This window comes from Hylobates moloch, unplaced genomic scaffold (assembly GCF_009828535.3).
Source record: "Hylobates moloch isolate HMO894 unplaced genomic scaffold, HMol_V3 SCAFFOLD_5, whole genome shotgun sequence".
Taxonomy (NCBI): domain Eukaryota; kingdom Metazoa; phylum Chordata; class Mammalia; order Primates; family Hylobatidae; genus Hylobates; species Hylobates moloch.
In genome coordinates this window covers 87,818,742-87,841,424 of record NW_026652280.1, presented here as the reverse complement: position 1 = coordinate 87,841,424, position 22,683 = coordinate 87,818,742, and the positions used below count along the sequence as shown (strand labels likewise).

At 45.8% G+C, this 22,683-nt stretch overlaps 1 protein-coding gene across 1 annotated transcript in view; it reads right to left on the bottom strand.

Moving 5' to 3' along the window:
• IGHMBP2 (immunoglobulin mu DNA binding protein 2) overlaps positions 1-22,683 on the bottom strand; it is a 38,549-nt gene that overhangs the window by 13,468 nt on the left and 2,398 nt on the right. Inside the window, exons 3-7 of the mRNA XM_032153727.2 lie at positions 18,994-19,186; positions 18,712-18,809; positions 15,744-15,907; positions 12,363-12,563; positions 9,484-9,631 (exon numbers count right to left, since the gene is read on the bottom strand). Coding sequence (XP_032009618.2) covers positions 9,484-9,631; positions 12,363-12,563; positions 15,744-15,907; positions 18,712-18,809; positions 18,994-19,186 — 804 coding nt within the window. The remainder of the gene's footprint in view (positions 1-9,483; positions 9,632-12,362; positions 12,564-15,743; positions 15,908-18,711; positions 18,810-18,993; positions 19,187-22,683) is intronic.

The following is a 22,683-nucleotide window of genomic DNA, read 5'->3' as shown; positions in this document are numbered from 1 at the left end:
ACTAGCTGACCGCTAAGTTGTATTAGACTTTAGCGGACACAGAAGACGAAAAATACAGATTTTACAGAATTAGTCCAGAAAAGTCACTAAACAAACAACAAGTGGCAACAACAACAAACCCCGGGGTGGGAAGAGAACCTGACTTCCAGAGTTGCCACATTCTATTATTTAAAATCATCCATTTTCAACAAAAAAACTACAAGGCACATAGACAGTCATGAAAATATGGCCAATATTCAGGGGAAAAAAGGCAATCAACAGATACTTGAGGCTGGGAGCGGTGGCTTACACCTGTAATCCCAACACTTTGGGAGGCCAAGGTTGGTGGATCAACTGAGCCAGGAGTTCAAGACCTGCCTGGCCAACGTGGTGACCCCATCTCTACTAAAAATACAAAAATTAGCCAGGTGTGGTGGTGGATGCCTGTAATCCCAGCTACTCGGGAGGCTAAGGCAGGAGAATCAGTTGAACCTAGGAGACGGAGGTTGCAGCAGGCCGAGATCACACTATGGCACTCCAGCCTGAGCAACAGAGCGAGACTCCATCTCCAAAAAATAAAATAAATAAATAAATAAACTGGATACTAGAGAAAGCCCAGATGCTGATCTTACTAGACAAAGACTTGAAATATCAGTGATTCTAAGTATGTTTAAACAGCAAAAGGGAAACAAGTCTAAAGAAATAAAGTATGAGAATAATGTCTCACCAAATAAGAGAATATCAATAAAGAGACAGGAATAATTTTTTTAAAAATACCACACAGAGGCCAGCACGGTTGTTCACGCCTGTAATCCCAGCACTTTGGGAGGCTGAGGCACGCAGATCATGAGGTCAAGAGATAGAGACCATCCTGGCCAACATGGTAAAACCCTGTCTCTACTAAAAATACAAAAGTAAGCTGGGCGTGGTGGCACATGCCTGTAGACCCAGCTACTCGGGAGGCTGAGGCAGGAGAATTGCTTGGACCTGGGAGGCAGAGGTTGCAGTGAGCCGAGATCACGCCACTCCATTCCAGTCTGGTGACAGAGAAAGACTCCGTCTCAAAAAAAAAAAAAAAAAAAGCACCACACAGAAATTCTGGAGTTGAAAAGTACAATAACTGAAATAATAACTGAAATTCACTAGAAGGATTCAACAGGAGAGAATGATCAGCAAATTTAAAGAGAGGTCCATTGAGAAGATCCAGCCTGAAGATCAGAAAGAAAAAAATGGAGGAAAATGAACAGAGCTTCAGAGATCTGTGGGGCATTATCAAGTGAATCAACTGATTTATAATGGGAGTTGTAGACGGAGAGGAGAGTAGAATAAGGGCAGAAAGAATACCTGAAAAAATAATGGCTGAAAACTCCCCAAATTTGATGAAAAACATGAATCTAAACATCCAAGAAGCTCCACAAACTCCATGTAATTTACTCACAGAGATCCACACCTAACACATGATAATCACACACTCAAAAGACAAAAGACGACACTTGAAAGCAGCAATAGGGTAGCAACTCGTCACACATAAGGAGCCCTCAATGAGATCAATAGCTGCTTTCCCACCAGAAACTATGCAGGCAGTGGAATGACACGTTCAAAGGGCTGAAAGACTGTCAACCAAGAATTCTATACCCAGCAAGACTATCCTTCAAAAATGAAGGAGAAACTAAGACATGTCCAGATAAAGATGAGCTTAGAGAATCTGTCACAGCAAACCTGCCCTTCAAGAAATACCAAAGGGAGTCCTTTGGAGACAGTAACTCAAATCTACATGAAGAAATAAAGGCAAATACATGGGTAAACATAAAAGACCCCATAAATGTATTTTCTGCTTGTGACCCTTTTTTTCTCCTGTCTGATTTAAAACACAACTGGATAAAGCAATAACTATAAAGCCAATTAGAATCTAGCCAGGTGTGGTGGCTCACTCCTGTAATCCTAGAACTTTGGGAGGCCAAGGTGGGCAGATCATTTGAGGTCAGAAGTTCGAGACCAGCCTGGCCAACATGGTGAAATCCAGTCTCTGCAAAAAATACAAAAAAAATTAGCTGGGCATGGTGGCATGCGCCTGCAATCCCAGCTACTCAGGAGGCTGAGGCACAAGAATCACTTGAACCAGGGAGGAGGAGGCTAGAGTGAACCAAGATTGTGCCATTGCACTCCAGCCTGGGCAACAGAGCGAGACACTGTCTCATAAAAAAAAAAAAAACAGAACCTAGACTCTGTTCCTTAGAGCAGCCCAACAGCTGAGAGGTTGTGGCAAACAGACTCTAAGGCAGGGATGTGCAATCTTTTGGCTTCCCAGGGCCATATTGAAAATAGAATAATTGTCTTGGGCCACACATAAAATACGCTAACATTAACAATAGCTGATGAGCTTAAAAGAAAAAAATCACACACACAAAAATCTCATAATGTTTTAAGAAAGTTTACAAATTTGTGTTGGGCCACATTCAAAGTATCCTGGGCTGCATGCAGCCTGCAGGCCTTCAGTTAGACAAGCTTGCTTTAAGGTATGCCCCAGGATCCTGGCCACTGGTATTCACATCTTGCATAATCCCTTCCCCTCGAGTGTGGGTGGGGCCTGAGACTTGCTTCTAATCCACAGAATAGGGCAAAGGTGATGAGATGTGACATCCTCGATAACATTACATAAGACAACCCATTGTGCTAGGAGACTGTGTCTCTTGCTGGCTCTTAGGAAGCAAGCAGCCATGTTGGCAAGGCCTATGGGGCAGGCAGCTAAGAGTGGCGTCCAGCCAACACCCAGCAAGAACCCACAGGGAACTGAATGCTGCCAACAACCACATGAGCCTGAAGGCAGATCCTTTCCAGGCAAGTTTCAGATGAGACTGTAGCCCCCACTGACACCTCGATCGCAGTCTCATGAGATCCTGAGCAGAGCACCTTGTTCAGCTGGGCCTGGGCTCTCCGCCCAGATAAACTGTAGAATAATAAACATGGGTTGTTTTCAGCTGCTACCTTTGTGGTACTATTATCACACAGGAACAACCCAGAGGTCTCACAAACATTCCTAAACCCCAAAAGGGTGGTTGACAAGATTCCCACAACAGTCACAAGGTACATAGCTCTGGAACGGGAGTGCTCTCCCCTGGCTACAAGAGAGAATGTGCGTCCTCCACCTCTGCCCAAGACGGAATAGCAGGGACTGTATTTACTCTCCCATCTCAAGTAACACCCCCCACCCCAGCCAGTTATTTAAAATTTTGTTTAAATAACCAAAACCACACTCTTCAGGACACTAGACAACAGGTAACAAAGAAAAGTAACCCCTGAGTAACGAGAGACAAAGGAGGTGAGCCCTGGGGTTGCCCCAGCTTTCTGCCTTGGGAGTTTCCAGGAAAGAGTACAGAGAAGGGGCAGCCAGGTAGAACCTAGAAGGCTCCCTGAGTTGAGAAGACAAGGTTGAGAATCTGTGGAGACCAATGCAGGCAGCGTTTCCAGGACAAAATGCCAAAGAGACTGCTACACAGAGAGAAAACACCCCAGAGATTGGCTGCGAGATTCCCTTGGGTATTGTGATTAGCACATGCTTACGAGAAAATTACTCCAGGCCTAGGAAAAATACCATCCAAAACAATGAGAGAAAAGTGCCCAGTGCTCACACAAGGCCAGGAACAGCCCCTAATCCCACCAGTCAAACTCAAAAATCTCATGATGCAGGGTGCATTGGGTAGGAAGCTCAAAAGGTCTTACCTCAGTACAGGGGAATATTAACCCTGGACTAAGCACTGATCCAGACCCTAACACATCGCAAAAGTAAGACTCAAAAGGATTAAACTGTTTACAAGTAACTTTACTGCTTCCCAAAACCAAGCACAAGTAACTTTACTGCTTCCCAAAACCAAGCACAAGAATATTATAGGAGACTGGGCGTGGTGGCTCACACCAATCCCAGCACTTTGGGAGGCCGAGGCAGGCAGATCACTTGAGGTCAGGAGTTTGAGACCAGCCTGGCCACCATGGTGAAACCTCACCTCTACTAAAAATACAAAAATTAGCTGGGCATGGTAGCGCGTGCCTGTAGTCCCAGCTACGCAGGATACTGGGTCAAGAGAATCACTTGAATCCAGGAGGCAGAGGTTGCAGTGAGCCAAGATCACACCACTGCACTCCAGCATGGGTGACAGAGCAAGACGCTGTCTCAAAAAACAAAACAAAAAAAAACAAAAAAAAGATTATAGGAATACAAAAATATTCAATATTCAGCATGCAACAACGTAAAATCCTCAATGGCCGGTATCCAAACATTAGCAGGCCCGCAAAAAGGTAGGAAAACACAACCACTCAAGGGGACAGTTCATCGAAAGAGACCAAAAATGACACAGGTGATAGAAATAATAGTCTAGAACATTCAAAATAGTTATTATAGTTGTATTCCAAATGTTAAAAAAATTAAGTAAGAACATCAAAGATATAAAAAGACTCTTATTTCTGGATGTCAGATGAAAGTTACACTGGATGGGACAGATGTTAGATTAGGCATGAAAGAAGGAAATTAGTGAACTCAGAAACAGCAATAAGCAAGTATAAAGGTTCAGCTGTGCAAGATAAATTCTATAGATCCGCTGCACAACATGATGCCTATAGTTAACAATATTATATAGTACACTTAAACATTTAAGAGGATAAATCTCATGTTGTGTTCTCACCACAATGTTAAAAAACATGAGGCCGGGTGCGGTGGCTCACCCCTGTAATCCCACCACTCTGGAAGGCCAAGGCAGGCGGATCACGAGGTCAGGAGTTCGAGAGCAGCCTGGCCAACGTGGTGAAACCCCGTCTCTACTAAAAATACAAAAATTAGCCAGGCGTGGTGGTGTGCATCTGTACTCCCAGCTATTCATTCTGGAGGCTGAGGCAGAAGAATCGCTTGAACCTGGGAGGCGGAGCTTGCAGTGAGCCGAGATTGCACCACTGCACTCCAGCCTGGGCGGCAGAGCGAGACTCCGTCTCAACAACAACAACAACAAAAAAACAAAAAAACATGAAGCAAACAGCTCCAGGGCAAATCATAGTCAAATTACTTAAAACCAGTGATAAAGAAAGCATCATTTTCTTTCTTTTTTTTTTTTTGAGACGGAGTCTGGCTCTGTCATCCAGGCTGGAGTACAGTGGTGCAATCTCGGCTCACTGCAATCTCTGCTTCCAGGTTCAAGAGAGTCTCCTGCCTCAGCCTCCTTAGCATGTGGGATTATAGGCGCCCACCACCACACCCGGCTAATTTTTTTGTATTTTTAGTACATGTGGGCCAGGCCGGTCTTGGGCTCCTGACCTCAGGTGATCTGCGTGCCTTAGCCTCCCAAAGTGCTGAGATTACAGGCATGAGCCACCACATCTGGCTGAAAAAATCTTAAATGCAGACAGAAGAAAAAAGACACGTTACATACAAAGGAACAAGGATAAGGATGACTGATTTCTCTTCAGAAATACTCAAGGAGATGACAGCGGACAACATCTTTAAAATATTGCAAGGAAAACTGTTAATCTAGAATTCTCACACAGCAAAAATATCTTTCAAAACTGCAGGTGAAAAAGACATTTTCAGACATACAAAAGCTATTAGACTGCATCACCAGCTGACCCACACTACAAGAAGTGATCATGGACGCCCTTCAGGTGGAAGGAAAATGATGCTACATGGAAATACACGACCTAAACCAAAAGAAAACAAAGCGCCAAAAGCAGTAACTACGTGGGCAAATACGAAGATGTTTTTCTTATTATTTAAAGCTCTTTAAAGATAACTCACCATTAAAACAAGAACAAGTATTGTAAGGCTTAGAATATACGTATAAGAAAAATATATGACAAAAGCATAAATGCTAAGTGGAGAGAAATGTTAGTTTGCAATCATAAAGCCCTTATGCTGTATGTGAGGTGGCATATGAATAGACTATGACGGGTTAAAGACACATACTGTAAGGCCTAAAGTAACCACTAAAACAATCAAATACAGATATATAGCTAACAAGCCAACAAAAACAAAAATAGGCCAGGCATGATGGTTCATGCCTATAATCCCAGCACCAAGGTGGCCAAGGTGGGAGGATGCCCTGAGTCCAGGAGTTCAAGACCAGCCTGGGCAACACAGCAAGACCTTGTCTCTACAAATCATCTTTTAAAAATAAATAAATAAATAAAAATAAAATCCTAAGAAATCTTCACTCATGGGGCATAGTGAGAACTTAGGTTAAAAAAAAAAAAAAAAAAAGAAAGAAATGTTCAATTAATTAATTAAAAGAAAGCAGAAGAGGAAGAAAATATAACAAAGAACAAACGGCAGAAACTGTCAAACTGGATAATAAAGCAAGGCCCAGCTATATGCTACCTACAAAAAAATTCACTTTAGGCCAAAGTGGGAGGATCACTTGAGGCCAGGAGTTTGAGACCAGCCTGGGCAACATCACAAGACCCCATCTCTAAAAGAAAAAAAGAAAACAACATTTTTAAAATTAGCCAGGTGTAGTGGCTCATGCCTACAGTACTAGCTACTCGGGAGGCTGAGGTGGGAGGATTACTTGAGCCAAAGAGTGCAAGGCTACAGCAAGTTATGATCACGCCTCTGCACTCCAGTCTGAGCAACAGAGCAAGACTCTCTCTTTAAAAAGAAATAAACAGTCCAGGCACAGTGGCTTACACTTGTAATCCTAGCACTTTGGGAGGCAGAGGTGGGAGGACTGTTTGAGCCCAGGAGCTCGAGACCAGCCTAGGTAACACGGTGAGATCTTGTCTCTACTAAAAATCAAAAAAATGAGCAGGGTGTGATAGCATGTGTCTGTCGTCCCAGCTACTTGGGAGGCTGAGGTGGGAGAATCACTTCAGCCCAGGAGTTGAGGCTGCAGGGAGCCGTGACTGCACCACTGCACTCTAGTTAGGGTGACACAGTGAGACCGTGTCTCAAATATTTTTTAAAAGATCACTTTAAACATAAAGACACAAATAGGTTCTAAGAAAAAGGATAGAAAAAGATAGACCACACTAACACTAGTTAAAAGAAAGCTGGGGGCCAGGTGCAATGGCTCACGCCTGTAATCCCAGCAACTCAGGAGGTCAGTGTGGGAGGATTGCTTGAGGTCACACGTTCATAGTTAAGGCTGGAGTACAGCTTTGACCACACCACTGTGCTCCAGCCTAGGTGACAGATTGGGACTCTGTCTCTTAAAAATAAAAAGAAAGCTGGACAACATGGATGAACCTTGAGGGCATTACGCTAAATAAAACGAGCCAGTCACAAGAAGACAAATCCACTTACTCGAGGTATCTAAAATAATAAAACTCTTAGAAACCGACAGTAGAATGGTGACTGCCAGGACCTGGGGACAGGGAAAAAGGGAACTGCTGTTCAACAGATACAGAGCTTCAGGTCTGCAAGATGAAAATGTTCTAGAGATCTGCTGTATAACAACATGCATACAATTAATGCTACTGTACTACAGACTTAAAAAGGGTTATGATGGTAAATTTTACATGTTTTTGATCATAATGAAAAGAAAAGCAAGCTGAAATGCTGAAATGATTATTTTAATATCAGACAAGGTAGATTTCAAAAAAAGAATATTACCAGGGATAAAGCAGATCATTTCATAATGATAAATTTGTTAATTAATCAAGAAAACATAGCCCCACATTTATGACCCCAATAAAAGAGCTTCCAAAGATATGAAGCAAAAACCAATAGAACTGCTGGGAAAAACAGACATGTCCAGTTATATTCAGAGATTTCAACATCTCTCTCTCAATATAGTAGACTTGAACCACATCATCAACCATCATGATCTGACTACTTACAGAACGCTCAATAAAATCAGAACACACATTCTGTCAAGTGTGCATGGAACACTCACAAAGACAGAGACCAGATTCTGGACCATAAAGTAAGTCTCGATGCACTATCCAAGTCATGAGAGTATGTCCTCTGACCACATGGAACTAAATTAGAAATCAACAACAGAAAGTAAGCCACGTGCAGTGGCACATGCTGGGAGCCCCAGCTCCTCAGGAGGCTGAGCTGGGAGAATCACTTGAGCCCAGGAGTTTGAGTCCAGCCTGGGCAACATAGTGAGATCCCATATGGGGATGGGGATGGGGACGGCAACGGGGACGGGGACAAGGAGAGGAGAGGAGAAGAGAAGAGAGGAGAGGAGCAACATAGTGAGATCCCACATGGGATGGGGACGGGGAGGGGAGGGGAGTGGAGAGGAGAGGAGATCAACAACAGAAAGATATCTGGACATTTCCCAACTATTTGGAAACTATATAACACTTCTAAAAAACCAAAAGCCAAATGAGATAGCATTTTGAAATGAATGAAATATATCAGCATTTGTGGGATGCCACAAAAGCAGTACTTCGGGAGACATTTATGGAGCTAAATGCTCATATCAGAAAAAAAGAAAGGTCTCAAATCAATGATCTCAGCTTCTACATTAAGAAGCAAGAAAAAGAACAAGCCCAAGAAAACAGAAAACAATGAAGATCAATGTGGAAATAAATGAAACAGAAAAACAATAGAGAAAAAGCAAAAGCCGGTTCTTTGGGAAGATCAACTGAAACCTCCAGCCAGGCCAGGCACGGTGAGTCACACCTGTAATCCCAGCACTTTAGGAGGCTGAGGCAGGGGGATCCCTTGAGCCCAGGAGTTTGAGACCAGCCTGGGCAACATAATGAGACCCTGTCTCTTTTTTTGTTTTGCTTTGTTTTTTTGGTTTTGGGGTTTTTATTTTTTTGAGGCAGAGTCTTGCTCTGTCGCCCAGGCTGGAGTGCAGTGGTGTGATCTTAGTTCACTGCAACCTCCGCCTCCAGGATTCAAGCAATTCTCCTGCCTCAGCTTCCCGAGTAGCTGGAATTACAGGTGCATACCACAACTCTAATTTTTGTATTTTTAGTAGAGACGGGGTTTCGCCATGTTGGCTAGGCAGGTCTCAAACTCCTGACCTCAGGTGATCCACCCGCGTTGGCATCCCAAAGTGCTGGGATTACAGGTGTGAGCCACTGTGCCTGGCAGAGACCCTGTCTCTTAAAATATATATATATGTATATATAAAGTCTAAATTAAAAAAAAAACCTCCAGTCAGAAGAGCAGGAAAAAAAACAACACACAAACCAATATCAGGAATAATACAGGTTATATCATGACAGATTCTGCAGATAGTAAAAGAAGAATAAGGGCATATTAGGAACCACTTCATAACTCTAAATTCAACAACTCAGATGAAATGGACAAACTTCTTGAAAGCTACAAGCTCACGGAAGAAGAGATAACCTGAACAGCCCTTTATCTATTGAAGAAGTTGAATCTGTAGTTCAAAACCTCTCTATGAAGAAAACTGTAGGTATGGAGGCCTTCCCTAGTGAACTCTACCCAACTTTTAAGAAAGAAATACGAATTCTAAACAAACTCTTCCAGAAAACAGAAGAGGGAACACACCCCAACTCCTTCTTCGAGGCCACACAGGCAGGATGGAGATGCCACCTCACCTGTGTTTGTTGCAAGGACCACGTTTGCCGAAGTGAGGCTCTCGAGCATAGCTGCTTCTTCCCTCTCCTTCAGTTCTTTTCTTAATAGCTTAATTTCATTTCGAAAATTACTTTTCTCTCTCTTATCCTCGGTCTTTTTGTTTTTCATCTATAAAGAAAAACAAAGGAGATACACTTAATTCAGTCCAACTTTGTACTTCTTCAACTCTATTTATGAAGTGCTTCTATTTATATCATTTGGTCCAGTTCAATAAGCTCCTTAAAAAACACTCAGAAATCTTCCTTGAAAGAGACACAGATACATACACGCAACTAAGCACCTTACATCCTCACTTGCCTTGAAGTCACAGGAAGGGACATTTTCAATCCTGGAAAGAGACCACGTTTTTAACTCAGAGGAGACCAGAAATTGGACCAGCCCTGCCCTGCGCACAGGCATTTGATCTTGGGGAAGAAAAAGCGCTTGCCCGCCTCAGGATTTGGGTTGTAGGAGCTTACGAATGCAGAGACTGAGCTTCACATATTATTCTACATTTTTCAAGAGATTAAAAAAATTTTTTTCAACCCATAATCAAAACCTCAACTTACTTTAATATCTCAAAAAGATGGAACTGGCCAGGCGCGGTGGCTGATGCCTGTAATCCCAGCACTTTGGGAGGCCGAGGCAGGCAGATCACGAGGTCAGGAGATCGAAACCATCCTGGCTAACAGTGAAACGCTGTCTCTACTAAAAATACAAAAAATTAGCTGGGCATGGTGTGCGCCTGTAATCCCAGCTACTCAGGAGGCTGAGGCAGGAAAATTGCATGAACCCAGGAGGCGGAGGTTGCAGTGAGCTGAGATTGTACCACTGCACTCTAGCCTGGGCAACAGAGCAAGATTCTTTAAAAAAAAAAAAAAAAAGATGTAACCTTTCCTTATTTGTGATTTCTACTTTGGGGGATGGAGTTTTAGCAGCGGTGATAGGAGGTGTTTTACTGTGCATAATTTACAGAGAAAGAAAATCCCCAAAAGCACCAATTTCAACAAGAAATGAAATCACCCACATTTGTGATGAGCAAACAACATCACGCATATTCCTCCGCCACCTCGGACCTGCGTGACATGCATCTATCCTTCCTCCACCTCCCAGCAGGCGGCCCATCCCCATGCTGCCACGCAAGCAGCCTGGACGCCACGGGCCCATAGCAAAGACTGGCTCTCAGCACCCTCTCTGCTGCCACCACTCCTCCAAGGTTAGGGCACTGAGGGTGCAGGTGCCGACAGTGAGCACACAGGATAAGATGTGAGCACAGACATTAGAGCAAAGACTGGCGCCCAGCACCCTCCCTGCTGCCACCACTCCTCTGGGGCTAAGATACCGAGGGGTGTAGGTGCCAACAGTGAGCACAGAGGACAAGAAGTGAGCACAGATGTTAGAGCAAAGACTGGCTCCAGCACCCTCTCTGCTGCCATTACTCCTTTGAGACTAAGACACCGAGGAGTACCAGTGCCAACAGTGAGCACAAAGGACTGGACGTGAGCACAGACACTACAGCAAAGTGTACATGGGAGAACCAAAGAGCTCAAAAGTGTCGGAGTGTCGGGCTTGGGGGAAAGGCCCTCTCAGATGGAATGAACCTACCACCGCCCTACTTCTCCAGCCGACTGGTGGCCTCTTTCACAAGGAGAAGGTGGAATGGACAGAAAGCTCTAGGAGGATGCCAGTTTTTTCAATGTTTATTTTCAGGCTACTTTTCTCCCATTGCCACTACTAGCAAGACAACAGGACCAGATAGAAAGACACCCAGGAAAATTTTGGGGTTTTTTTTGAGACGGAGTCTTGCTCTGTCACTGAGGCTGGAGTGCAGTGGAGTGACCATGGCTCACTGCAACCTCCGCCTCCCAGGTTCAAGAGATTCTCCTGCCTCAGCCTCTCAAGTAGCTGGGATTACAGGTGTCCGCTATCACGCTCAGCTAATTTTTGTATTTTTAATAGAGACGGGGTTTCACCATGTGGGCCAGGCTGGTCTCGAACTCCTAACCTCAACTGATCCGCCCTCTTCGGCCTCCCAAAGTGCTGGGATTGCAGGCCTGAGCCACTGCATCCGGCTGGAAAATGTTTTCTTTACAATTCCTCACACCTACTAAGTGCTGTGAAGACAGCTGAGACTCTGTTAAATGCTAAGTATAGTTCTCTACCAAAAATGGGCAGCCCTGGCTGGGTGCAGCGGCTCACACCTGTAATCCAGCACTTTGGGAGGCTGAGGCGGCTGGATCACTTGAGGTCAGGAGTTCGAGACCAGCCTGGCCCACATGGTGAAACCCCATCTCTACTAAAAATAAAAAAAATTAGCTGGGTGTGGTGGCACATGCCTTTAGTCCCAGCTACTTGGGAGGGTGAGGCACAAGAATCATTTGAACCCGGGAGGCGGAAGCTGCAGTGAACCAAGACAGCGCCACTGCACTCCAGCCTGGGTGAGACAGCGAGACTCCATCTCAAAAAAAAAACAACAAAGGCGAGGCATGGTGGCTCATGCCTGTAATCCCAGCACTTTGAGAGGCCAAGGCGGGCAGAGCACCTGAGGTCAGGAGTTCAAGACCAGCGTGACCAATAGGATGAAACCGCATCTCAACTAAAAATAGAAAAATTAGCCAGGCGTGGTGATACGCATCTGTAGTCCTAGCTACTAGGGAGGCTGGGGCACTCCAGCCTGGGCAATGAGAGCAAAACTCCGTCATAAAAAAAAAAAAAAAGGGCAGCCCAATTTTTAAAACTATTAAAGGAATCGACGGAAGCAAGAGAAGATGAAGAGGAATGCAGACAGATAAATTTGCTCCTTAAAAAGACTGTAGATCAGAAGCCCACACCCTGCATGGACACTGGCCATGACACCTACAAAGACCTGGTCGATGTCCTTCCTGATATCTGCAACAATCTGGGCACTGTCGCTCCGCGCTAAAACCGCATCCAGGGAGTGCTGCTGAATGGACTCCAGGAGACGGGCGGGGTGCCCCAGGCGCAGAATCCGCTGCTTACACAGAGCCAGGCGCTCCACCAGATTGTCCACGGCGATGTTGGAGGGGGCGCAGCACAGAACCTGGGAACCGCAAGTTAGGATCTGGTCATTTACTTTGTAATCAAACCACTGAAGTTGACACTAGAACAATAAAAAGCCTTAAAGATACAGAGAAGCACAAGGCATGTACACACATGCTCTCAATCAAACCTTGCACTCATTTTCCAAGCCCACGTGTGATCCGATTCTTCCGGTACCCCAAGGCAAGAACCCGGGATACAGAAAGCCCTCTGTCCTTGTGATAAGGAAGGGGATCTAATTGAGCTGGTTAATATAAGCTGCCTATAGACGGCAAACTAAGAGAGCACCCTATAACACACAGAGGTGTAAACATCCACCCCTAGACACTGCCATGAGGTCGGAGCCCACAGCCTGCCCATCTGTATGCTCCCCTGCAGGTCTGAGCAGCAGGGCACTGAAGAAGCGAGTCACAGCCCCATCACACGCCCTGCGAGGGGGACAAGGGAACCCTTCCCGTTTCAAATGGACTCAGAGTTGTCTCCCGAAAACTGTAGCTCCACTATATTTTTCTTTCTTTTTTTTTTTTTTTTGAGACAAGGTCTTGCTCTATGGCCCAGGCTGGAGTGCAGTGACAGGATCATGGAGAAACCGGCTCAATAGTCCCATGGGCAGTTGTTTTTGGATAAAGAGAAATTGACCATCTGCTGTTTATGCTTCAAACTTATTTATGTGAGTTCCTTCCTCAGAAAAGGACATTTAGGCCCCTCAAAAAAGTATCAAAGATCTGAAAATCACCAGACCACTATAGGTGCCTCCTTTCCCTCCCTAGTTCCTGTTTTTTACACATTGCTACATTTCTTCCCTGCTATATAAACCCCTAGTTTTAGTCAGGGAGATGGGTTTGAGGATGAGCTCCCATCTCCTCGGCTGCACCATCTGATTATAAAGCCTCTTCCTTGGCAATACTTGTCCTCAGTAACTGGCTTTCTGTGTGGTGAGCAGCAAGATCTAGACCACATTCCTGGTGTTTCATGACTTCCCAGGCTCAAGCTATCTTCCTGGCTCAGCCTCCCAAGTAGCTGAGACTGCAGGCATGCATCACCATGCCCAGCTAATTTTTTCTATTTTTTGTAGAGACTGGGTCTTGCTATGTTGCCCAGACTGACCTCAAACTCCTGGGTTCAAGTGATCCTCCTGCCTTGGGCTCCCAAAGTGCTAGGATAAACATGAGCCACCACACCCAGCCACAGCTCCACTATTAAAAGTGAGACGCTGGCCAAATACGGTGGCTCATGCCTGTAATCCCAAAACTTTGGGAGGCCAAGGTGTGAGGTCAGGAGTTCAAGACCACTCTGGACAACATAGTGAGACCCCATCTCTTGGGGGGGAAAAAAAAAGAGTAGGTGGCAACCAGCAGAGGAGGCAGAGAGTCTCTGCAGGCCCTTAAGCTCAAAACAAACAGCGGCTCAGGAAGGAGGCTCAGCCACCCACTCTCCACGCCCGGCATCGCTTCCAACCCCACTGACATGTCCCAAGGCACATCTCCACCAAAGCATGCACACAGGTGTGTCTTGGCTCATTTTTAGTGAATAGTCGGCACCCAATTAAAACCACCAATCTGCTCCCTTCCAATAAGTCATCTTTTCTTACCAGTTTTCAAACATGTGCAAAGACACTCACTCATAGGAAAACCACTGGATGTAATCTTTTAACCAAGTGACAGGCTTCCCTGCAGCTCTCCCTGAGTTCCATTGCTGGCTCTGCCACTCTGAGTGCTGGGCACTTGACCTTGTTTCTCAGTTTCCTCGTCTTTTTTTTTTTTTTTGGAGATGGAGTTTTGCTCTTATTGCCCAGGCTGGAGTGTAATGACGTGATCTCAGTTCACTGCAACCTCTACCTCCCAGGTTCAAGCGATTCTCCTGCCTCAGCCTCCCAAGTAGCTGGGATTACAGGTGTGTGCCACCACACCCAGCTAATTGTTCTGTATTTTTAGTAGAGACGGGGTTTCACCATGTTAGCCAGGCTGGTCTCGAACTCCTGACCTCAGGTGACCCACCCACCTCGGCCTCCCAAAGTACTGAGAATACAGGTGTGAGCCACCACACCCGGCCTCCTCGGCTACAAACTACGGCCACTAACCACCTGCCTTGGCACAGGGTTTCAGTGAGGATTAAACGGGTGCTCAGAACGATGCCTGGTGGTAGGCAGCACCCAGTAAACATCAACCTACAAAACTGGCCATTATTCCAATCCTCATCATTATCCAACATTTTTATAAACCAGAAAGGTTTTTGAAAAAGCTCTCGAACTTAAAGTATAAAAAAAACTCTCCATGTGCCAAGATCCATAATGACTCAAGCTGATGCAGATGATGATAAAAGATCCTTTCTCAGCCACTAAAAATGTAACTGGGCCGGGCACGGTGGCTCATGCCTGTAATCGTAGCACTTTGGGAGGCCGAAGCAAGCGGATCAACTGAAGTCAGGAGTTTGAGACCAGACTGGCCAATGTGGTGAAACTCCATCTCTACTAAAAATACAAAAATTAGCCAGGCATGGTGGCGCACGACTATAATCCCAGCTATTCAGGAGGCTGAGGTAGGAGAATCACTTGAACCCGGGAGGCGGAGGTTGCAGGGAGCCAAGATCCCGCCCTTGCACTCCACACTCTAGCCTGGGTGACACAGTGAGGCTCCGTTTCAAAAAAATAAAAATTAAAAAAAATTAAAAATGTAAGTGAATAATAATGTACAATGTTATATTCTACATCTCAGAAAATCAGTCATCTGTGCACTGGACAAGTGCATCGTATCCATTAACCAGACTATCTGATTAGCCGTTAACACCTCAACCAGACGCTGAGCTCCTGACGGGCACAGACCGGGCCCGGGCCAACTCCAGGCCCCTGCATGGGCGTGCACATGATGGAGCACGAGCACAGCAAGCGTGATGAGCAAATAAACCCTGACCCAGGGCCTGGCCGACATGAAGGCTGCCACGTCTCAGAGGGCTCCAGGAGCCTTTCTCAACAACCCAGGCCACGGTTCCTGCACGTGCTCCCCAAGACTCATGGGGATGCTGGAAATCAAACAGGGGCAGTCCAAGGCTCAATCAATAAATGCTCAGTAATGTTCCTAACCCATCCCGCCAGAACTGAGGCTAGAAGGCCGCTGAGCACCCACTGAACACAACAGACCAGGAGCTGACAGGCTCTGACAGGGAAGTGGCGTGCACTGCCCACCTTTAAGCCTTGTTTCACAGCTTGAAGAATTATCTCAACCACAGTCGTAGTTTTCCCAGTGCCAGGAGGTCCATGGATGATGGCAAGTTCTTTCTGCGACAGCGCAAATGAAACCGCTTCTTTCTGGGAGGTGTCCAGGCAGGTGTTGAAGAATGTCAGCGGGTCTGTAGAAGCAGCAGTAGCGTGAGACTCAGGTGCTCTGGGGAGCTCTGTGGGTGTTCCTCCTCACAGAGTGTGTGCCCCCGGGGATGAGTGATGCCTGTCAGGAACACACCGGACCTCCCCAGGGGCAACCCAATCAACACAAAAGTAAGTCTGCTTTATTTTCACAAGGTTTCTCCTTGAACAGGAATCGGCAAACTGTGGGCCACATCCAGTCAGCTGCCGGTTTTGGTGAGTTTCACTGGAGCACAGCCACGCCCATTCATTTACATACCGTCTACAGCTGCCTGCTGTAGACGGTATGTATGATATGGCCCACAAAGTCTAAACATCCACAATCCATCCCTTTATGGGAAAAAGCCCTGCTCTAGAGTTAACAGGAATGAAGGAAATGTTTCCTAGAGCATATTCATTTCTAACATATTGTCCCTCTTTTAAGTGCCCATAAAATGATAAAGACAAATGACAAAAAAAAGATTAACAAATTCTAGGATCGTGTTTCTATTTTGAATCTTCCACGACCAAGACTAAAGACCTGCTCCTTTTTTTTTTTTTTGAGACGGAGTCTTGCTGTGTCGCCCAGGCTGGAGTGCAATGGCACGATCTCGGCTCATTGCAACATCTGCCTCCCGGGTTCAAGCAATTCTCCTGCCTCAGCCTCCAGAGTAGCTGGGACTACAGGTGCCCGCCACCATGCCCAGCTAATTTTTTGTATTGTTAGTAGAGATGGGGTTTCACCGTGTTGGCCAGGATGGTCTCGATCTCCTGACCTCATGATATGCCTGCCTCAGCCTTCCAAAGTGCTAGGATTACAGGCGTGAGCCACCCACCATGCCTGGCCAAGACCTGCTTCTTAGGCTGTGCTCTTGAGAGCAGGTGGTGTTGTGCTCAGCCCCGCAGCCATGGCATTCGCTACATGGTGCCCACCACACAGAGATGCCTATCGGATAATGAGCAGCTCATAAGCAAAGGGTGTTTGCTGACCCTGACTTGTGAGACTGTAGCCAACATGGAAGACGGCAGGGTGTGGAGCTAGTAACAGGCCATCGAACCCCACATTCCCGTGCTATAGCCAAGCCATTCCAGAGTCCCTAAGACACAGTAAATACATTTCTAATTCAGTTTCTGATGCATAGGAGCCCTTCAGTAAATATTTCATAGAAATAAAGAATTACTGAAATGTGAGTGCATTTAGAATTTCCAAAGGAAAATGCAGAAAGAAAATGAGTATTTAAAAATAACACATCTTGAGGGACTGCACACTGAAAGAGTGCTACAAAGTCGTCCTGTGTGTTTGAAGCTAACACAACACTGGCTTGCCTAGCACGGTACGATAGAAAATAGCTGTGGGGTAATCCTTGCATGAGGCTTGGCCAAAGCCACTGCTTTACAAATGGGCCAAGTCCAGTACTCACAGGACTGTTAAATCACGGGCAGTAACTGGATAAGACAACAAACTCCTCTCAAAAATGATGTTCTCCAAGAACAGCGAAGGACATAAGAAGTGCACAGACCAGGCACGGTGGTTCATGCCTGTAATCCCAGTACTTTGGGAGGCCGAGGCAGGTAGATCACCTGAGGTCAGGAGTTCAAGACCGGCCTGACCAACATGGTGAAACCCCGTCTCTACTAAAAAATACAAAAATTAGCCGGGCATGGTGGCGGGCACCTGTAATCCCAACTACTTGGGAGGCTGAGGCAGGAGAGTCACTTGAACCCGGAAGGCGGAGGTTGCAGTGAGCCGAGATCACACCACTGCACTCCACTCTGGGTGACAGAGCAAGCCTCCATCTCAAAAAAATAAAAAATAAAAAATAAAAAAATAAGATTTTTCCAACCTAAAATTGCTATCAAGCATAAAGTATGATCAGCTTTCCTCTATTTTCACAAAGTACTAAGCTAAAAGAAATATCCTTACATTTCAAAATAAAAGATTTATATACACTAAAAAGAACATTATTTTAAAACTCGATGGAGGCTGGGCACGGTAGCTCATGCCTGTAATCCCAACACTTTGGGAGGCTGAGGTGAGTAGATCACTTGAGATCAGGAGTTTGAGAACAGCCTGGCCAACATGACAAAACCCTGTCTCCACTAAAAATACAAAAATTAGCCAGGCATGGTGGTGTGTGCCTGTAATCCCAGCTATTCAGGAGGCTGAGGCATGAGAATCACTTGAGCCCAGGAGGCGGAGGTTGCAATGAGCCAAGATCGTGCCACTATACTCCAGTCTGGGTGACAGAGCAAGAATCCATCCGCCCCCGCCAAAAAAAAATTTTTTTAACTAAAAACTCAATGGGGCCAGGCATGCAGTGGCTCATGCCTGTAATCTCAGCACTTTGGGAAGCCAAGGCGGGTGGATCATGAGGTCGGGAGTTCGAGACCAGCCTGGTCAATATGGTGAAACCCCGTCTCTACTAAAAGTACAGAAATTAGCCAGGTGTGGTGGTGCGTGCCTGTAGTCCCAACTACTTGGGAGGCTGAGGCAGAAGAATCACTTGAACCCGGGAGGCAGAGGTTGCAATGAGCTGAGATCGTGCCACTGCACTCCAGCCTGGGCAACAGAGCAAGACTCCGTCTCAATAAAAAAAAAAACCTCAATGGAATGAGCCAGTTCATTAGGACTGAGTACAAGCAGGACGGTCCAGTTCATGCAAGGCCTTCCGAGACATTCCTACAAAGATGTTCAGGGAGATTTCTTCTAGTCATACTTTCTCAAACTCTTATTAAAACAGCTCAAGGTCACACTATTCTCTATACTTTCAGTATTGATTTCAACCAAAAAAGAAAACTCAGAAGTTCTTACGTATTTCACTAGCAGGACTGGGAGCAGATCTGCCAAAGAGCACTTCTATGAGTGAGGAGGCTGGGCCAGAATGATACTTCTTTAGAGCAATCAGGGCTCTGCCAAGGGAGAAAACTAAAATTAGAACACCTGCAATTCAGTGCCCAAGCCTCTGCCCCAATGCTGCCACCAACTCCCATGAGGGCCACACCCACACCGTGACTTGTTGCTCTCTTTTGTGCGACAGGCATGGTAGGTGCTGAAGGAAGATGGTACTTAGGATTTCCAGTCCCATCCACTTACTTTTTCAGTCGCCTGTAAGTGACATCATTGGCAAGTTTTAACAGTCTGTAGGAATTCTCTCGGTCCAAGCTCAACTGGAAATCATGGGACTCATCAAAGGCCACTGTGACCGACTTCTGGGTGACCCGGGTCAGGATCCCGGTGGCCAGCTGACTGCTCTCACTAGCAGCATCGTATAGGCCCACTATATCACCTGCAAAAAACAAAGACTCAGTTATGCAAGACACTGGGGAAAGGTTCAATATCATTTTATGTAATAAAATCCACTATACTTCAAATATTTTACCTTTGTTACTTTCTTTAGTAAATGCAATCGGTAACAGTTAAAAAAAAAAGTTTAACTAACACCTAAATCATATAAGAAAATCGACTTGAGATCAATGAACTATTCAAAACAAGCATGACACCCAGGGAAATATTTCAAGTGCCTACTCTGTACCAAGCACTGTTTTGGCTCTGGTCAGTGCTACAAGTAAGGACAGTCCCTGCCCTCATGTCAGGGAGGACAGAAAGAACAAACATAAGTATCTCTATCAGTGCTAAGTGCTCTAAGGAAAAATAAAACACAGGAAGGGGATGGAGAGGGATGAGGACACTATTCCAGAAAGATTGTGCAGCAAGGGCCTCTGTGGGGAGCAGGGTGGACGTGGGAAGAAGCAAGGGCCACAAGCACATCTGGAAAAGAACATTCCATGCAAAAATGGCCACACAGCACAGCCCTTCCTACTGTCTATGACAATGTCTCATGTCTCCCGCCTGTCAGGTGAGTCACGGGGTTTCCCCTAATCCACGCTTCAGCCGTTCAGTGCTTCACATGCCCCCTGGCCACAGTGACTGCTTCTTCAGGATGGGAATGTGGCCAAGTCAGAGGCCTGAGATGTATTGAGACTTGTGCTTGGCCATCTGGATAGAGACACTCAGTCTCTCCAGCGAGACTGGAGACCTGAGAGGATGAGGGGCTAGAACTGCTACCACGTGGCACCTGAGACAAAAATCAACCCAAGCCAAGCACCGAGGCTCACACCTGTAATCCCAGCCACTCAGGAGACTAAGGCAGGAGGATCACTTGAGCCCAGGAGTTCAAGGCTGCAGTGAGCCAAGATTGTGCCACTGCACTGCAGCCTGAGCTGCAGAGCAAGACTTGGGACTCTAAGAAGGAAAAAAAACCCCAAAACTCAGAAGACGGCAGAGCCAAGAAATGGAGAGAAACTAAGTCGTGGCATGCTCCTCTGGGTCCTGAGGCCAGCCTTTAAGTTACAACAACTGATGCATTCCCTTCTTGCTTAAGCCAGTTTGACTCAGACTTTCATCACTCGGAACATAGGCAGTTATGACTGAAACAGAATCCACTCTGAGATAAAAGCACGGGCCACCCACACCTGTTTACACTTCCATGTACTCCCCATGTCTGAAATCTAGAGCTTCATCTGCACTTCCAATCATGTTTCCTTTCCTAACTTTACAAAGACGAAGAGTAGGTGGCAACAAGCTCACGGGTCAGAGGTTTGGCTCTGTGCACAGGGGCCACCACGGGGCTAGACAGAGGATCCCATCCCTAAAGCAACTTTTCCACAAGCTGCCTTATATAGAACCCCACATTTCCGGGTGTATATTTCTGAGCTACCAAAACTCAGAAAAGGAACAGATAACCACTCTACCTCAATCTGATCAACAGCTTTATCAACAACCAAAATTTCAGCTTGCTACTTTTCTATATAAACGCTACTTCTTCTGACTTCCTGTTTATGAACTATTATTAATCTCTTAGGTCATGCACTCCACAACACTTACTGAATAATTACACATATTTACCTTTGCATTTCGGAGTTTTTAAACCACCTGCACACACCTTCAATCCTGATGGCAAAGCCACAAGGTACTGCTGTTCCCAGTCTTTGGAGGGTGAATAACTAACTCTAGGTCACATAACAAAGTGTAAGATCTCAAACTTGGCCAGGTGCGGTGGCTCACGCCTGTAATCCTAGCACTTTCGGAGGCCAAGGCGGGCAGATCACAGGTCAGGAGTTCCAGACCAGCCTGGCCAATATGGTGAAACCCTGTCTCTACTAAAAAAATACAAAAATTAGCCAGGCATGGTGGCAGGCGCCTGTAGTCCCAGCTACTCGGGTGGCGGATGCAGGAGAATCACTTGAATCCAGGAGGTGGAGGTTGCAGTGAGCCAAGATTGCACCACTGCACTCCAGCCTGGGCAACAGAGTGAGACTCTATCTCAAAAAAAAAAAAAATCTCAAACTCTGCTCAGGTCTGACTGCAACCTGCAGGTTCCCCTCCTGGCCCTCTCCTCTCTCAATACCCTCATCTCATCTTCTCCAAATCCAGCCGGTATTCCAGTAATTGTTGGGGCTAAAGTCTAAGAAATCAAAATATGAAATTTAAAACTCCGTCACCACCAAAACAAGGCAGAGACACTTTCATAGTAAAAAGTACAGCCCTGGCAACGCTGCTTCCTCCAGGCTTCTAGGGCTGTGGTTGTCTAACACAAGCATCCCAGGCGTGTGGTTAAGAAGCTTCTTCTAACTGCCTCTCCTTTCCAACCAGGCTGGCACAAGTTTAGCCAAAGCATGCTTGGCACAAGAAGGGGTTGGGAATACAGAAGTACACATACTGCCTGTTTACCAGCTGGATCAAGGCTGCCCATTACATAGAAACATAACAAGAGTCACGTGTAGTTTTTCTTTTGTTTTTGTTTGTTTTGAGACAGGGTCTCACTTTGCCCCCAAGCTAGAGTGCAGTGGCGTGATTTCAGCTCACTGCAGCCTCAACCTCCCAGGTTCAAGCGATCCTCCTGCCTCAGCCCATCAAGTAGCAGGAACTACAGGTGCACACCACCATGTCTGGCTAATTTTTCTATTTTTTTGCAGAGATGGGGTTTTGCCATGTTGCCCAGGCTGGTCTCGAACTCCTGAGATCAAGTGATCCACCCACCTCGGCCTCCCAAAGTGCTAGGATTACAGGCACCCAGTCACGTGTAGTTTTAAGTTTTCTAGTAGCCATATTAAAAAATTTAAAAGAGGCTGGGTGCACTGGCTCACGCCTGCAATCCCAGCACTTTGGGAGGCCAAAGCAGGCGGGTCACCTGAGGTTGGGAGTTCGAGACCAGCCTGACCAACATAGAGAAACCCCCGTCTCTACTAAAAATACAAAATTAGCCAGGCATGGTGGTGTATGCCTCTAATCCCAGCTACTCGGGAGGCTGAGGCAGGAGAATCACTTGAACCCGGGAGGTGGAGGTTGCGGTGAGCTGAGATCGTGCCATTGCACTCCAGACTGGGCAACAAGAGCGAAACTCTGTCTCAAAAAAAAAGAAAAAAAAGAAATGGGTAAATTATTTTAATAAGATATTTTTTATTTAACCCAATATATGAAAAATATTATTTCAACATGTAATCAGTATTCAGAAAAATTACTGAAGATATTCCCAATCGTTTTTTAACATAATCTTCCAAATCTGGTGTGTATTCTGTATCTGCGGCAATTACGAGCCAAACTTCCAACATTTGATGACCACACGTGGCTAATGGCTACTACCATTTTGGACAATGCTGATCTAGACAACTAAAACCCACATCAATTGTTGGACTTCTGATTAAGAGCTTTCATCGCAATGCTTTATTCTCCAACTGGTCATTGTAATCCAGTCTGTATGAGGGTACAAGTCGCAATCTGAAT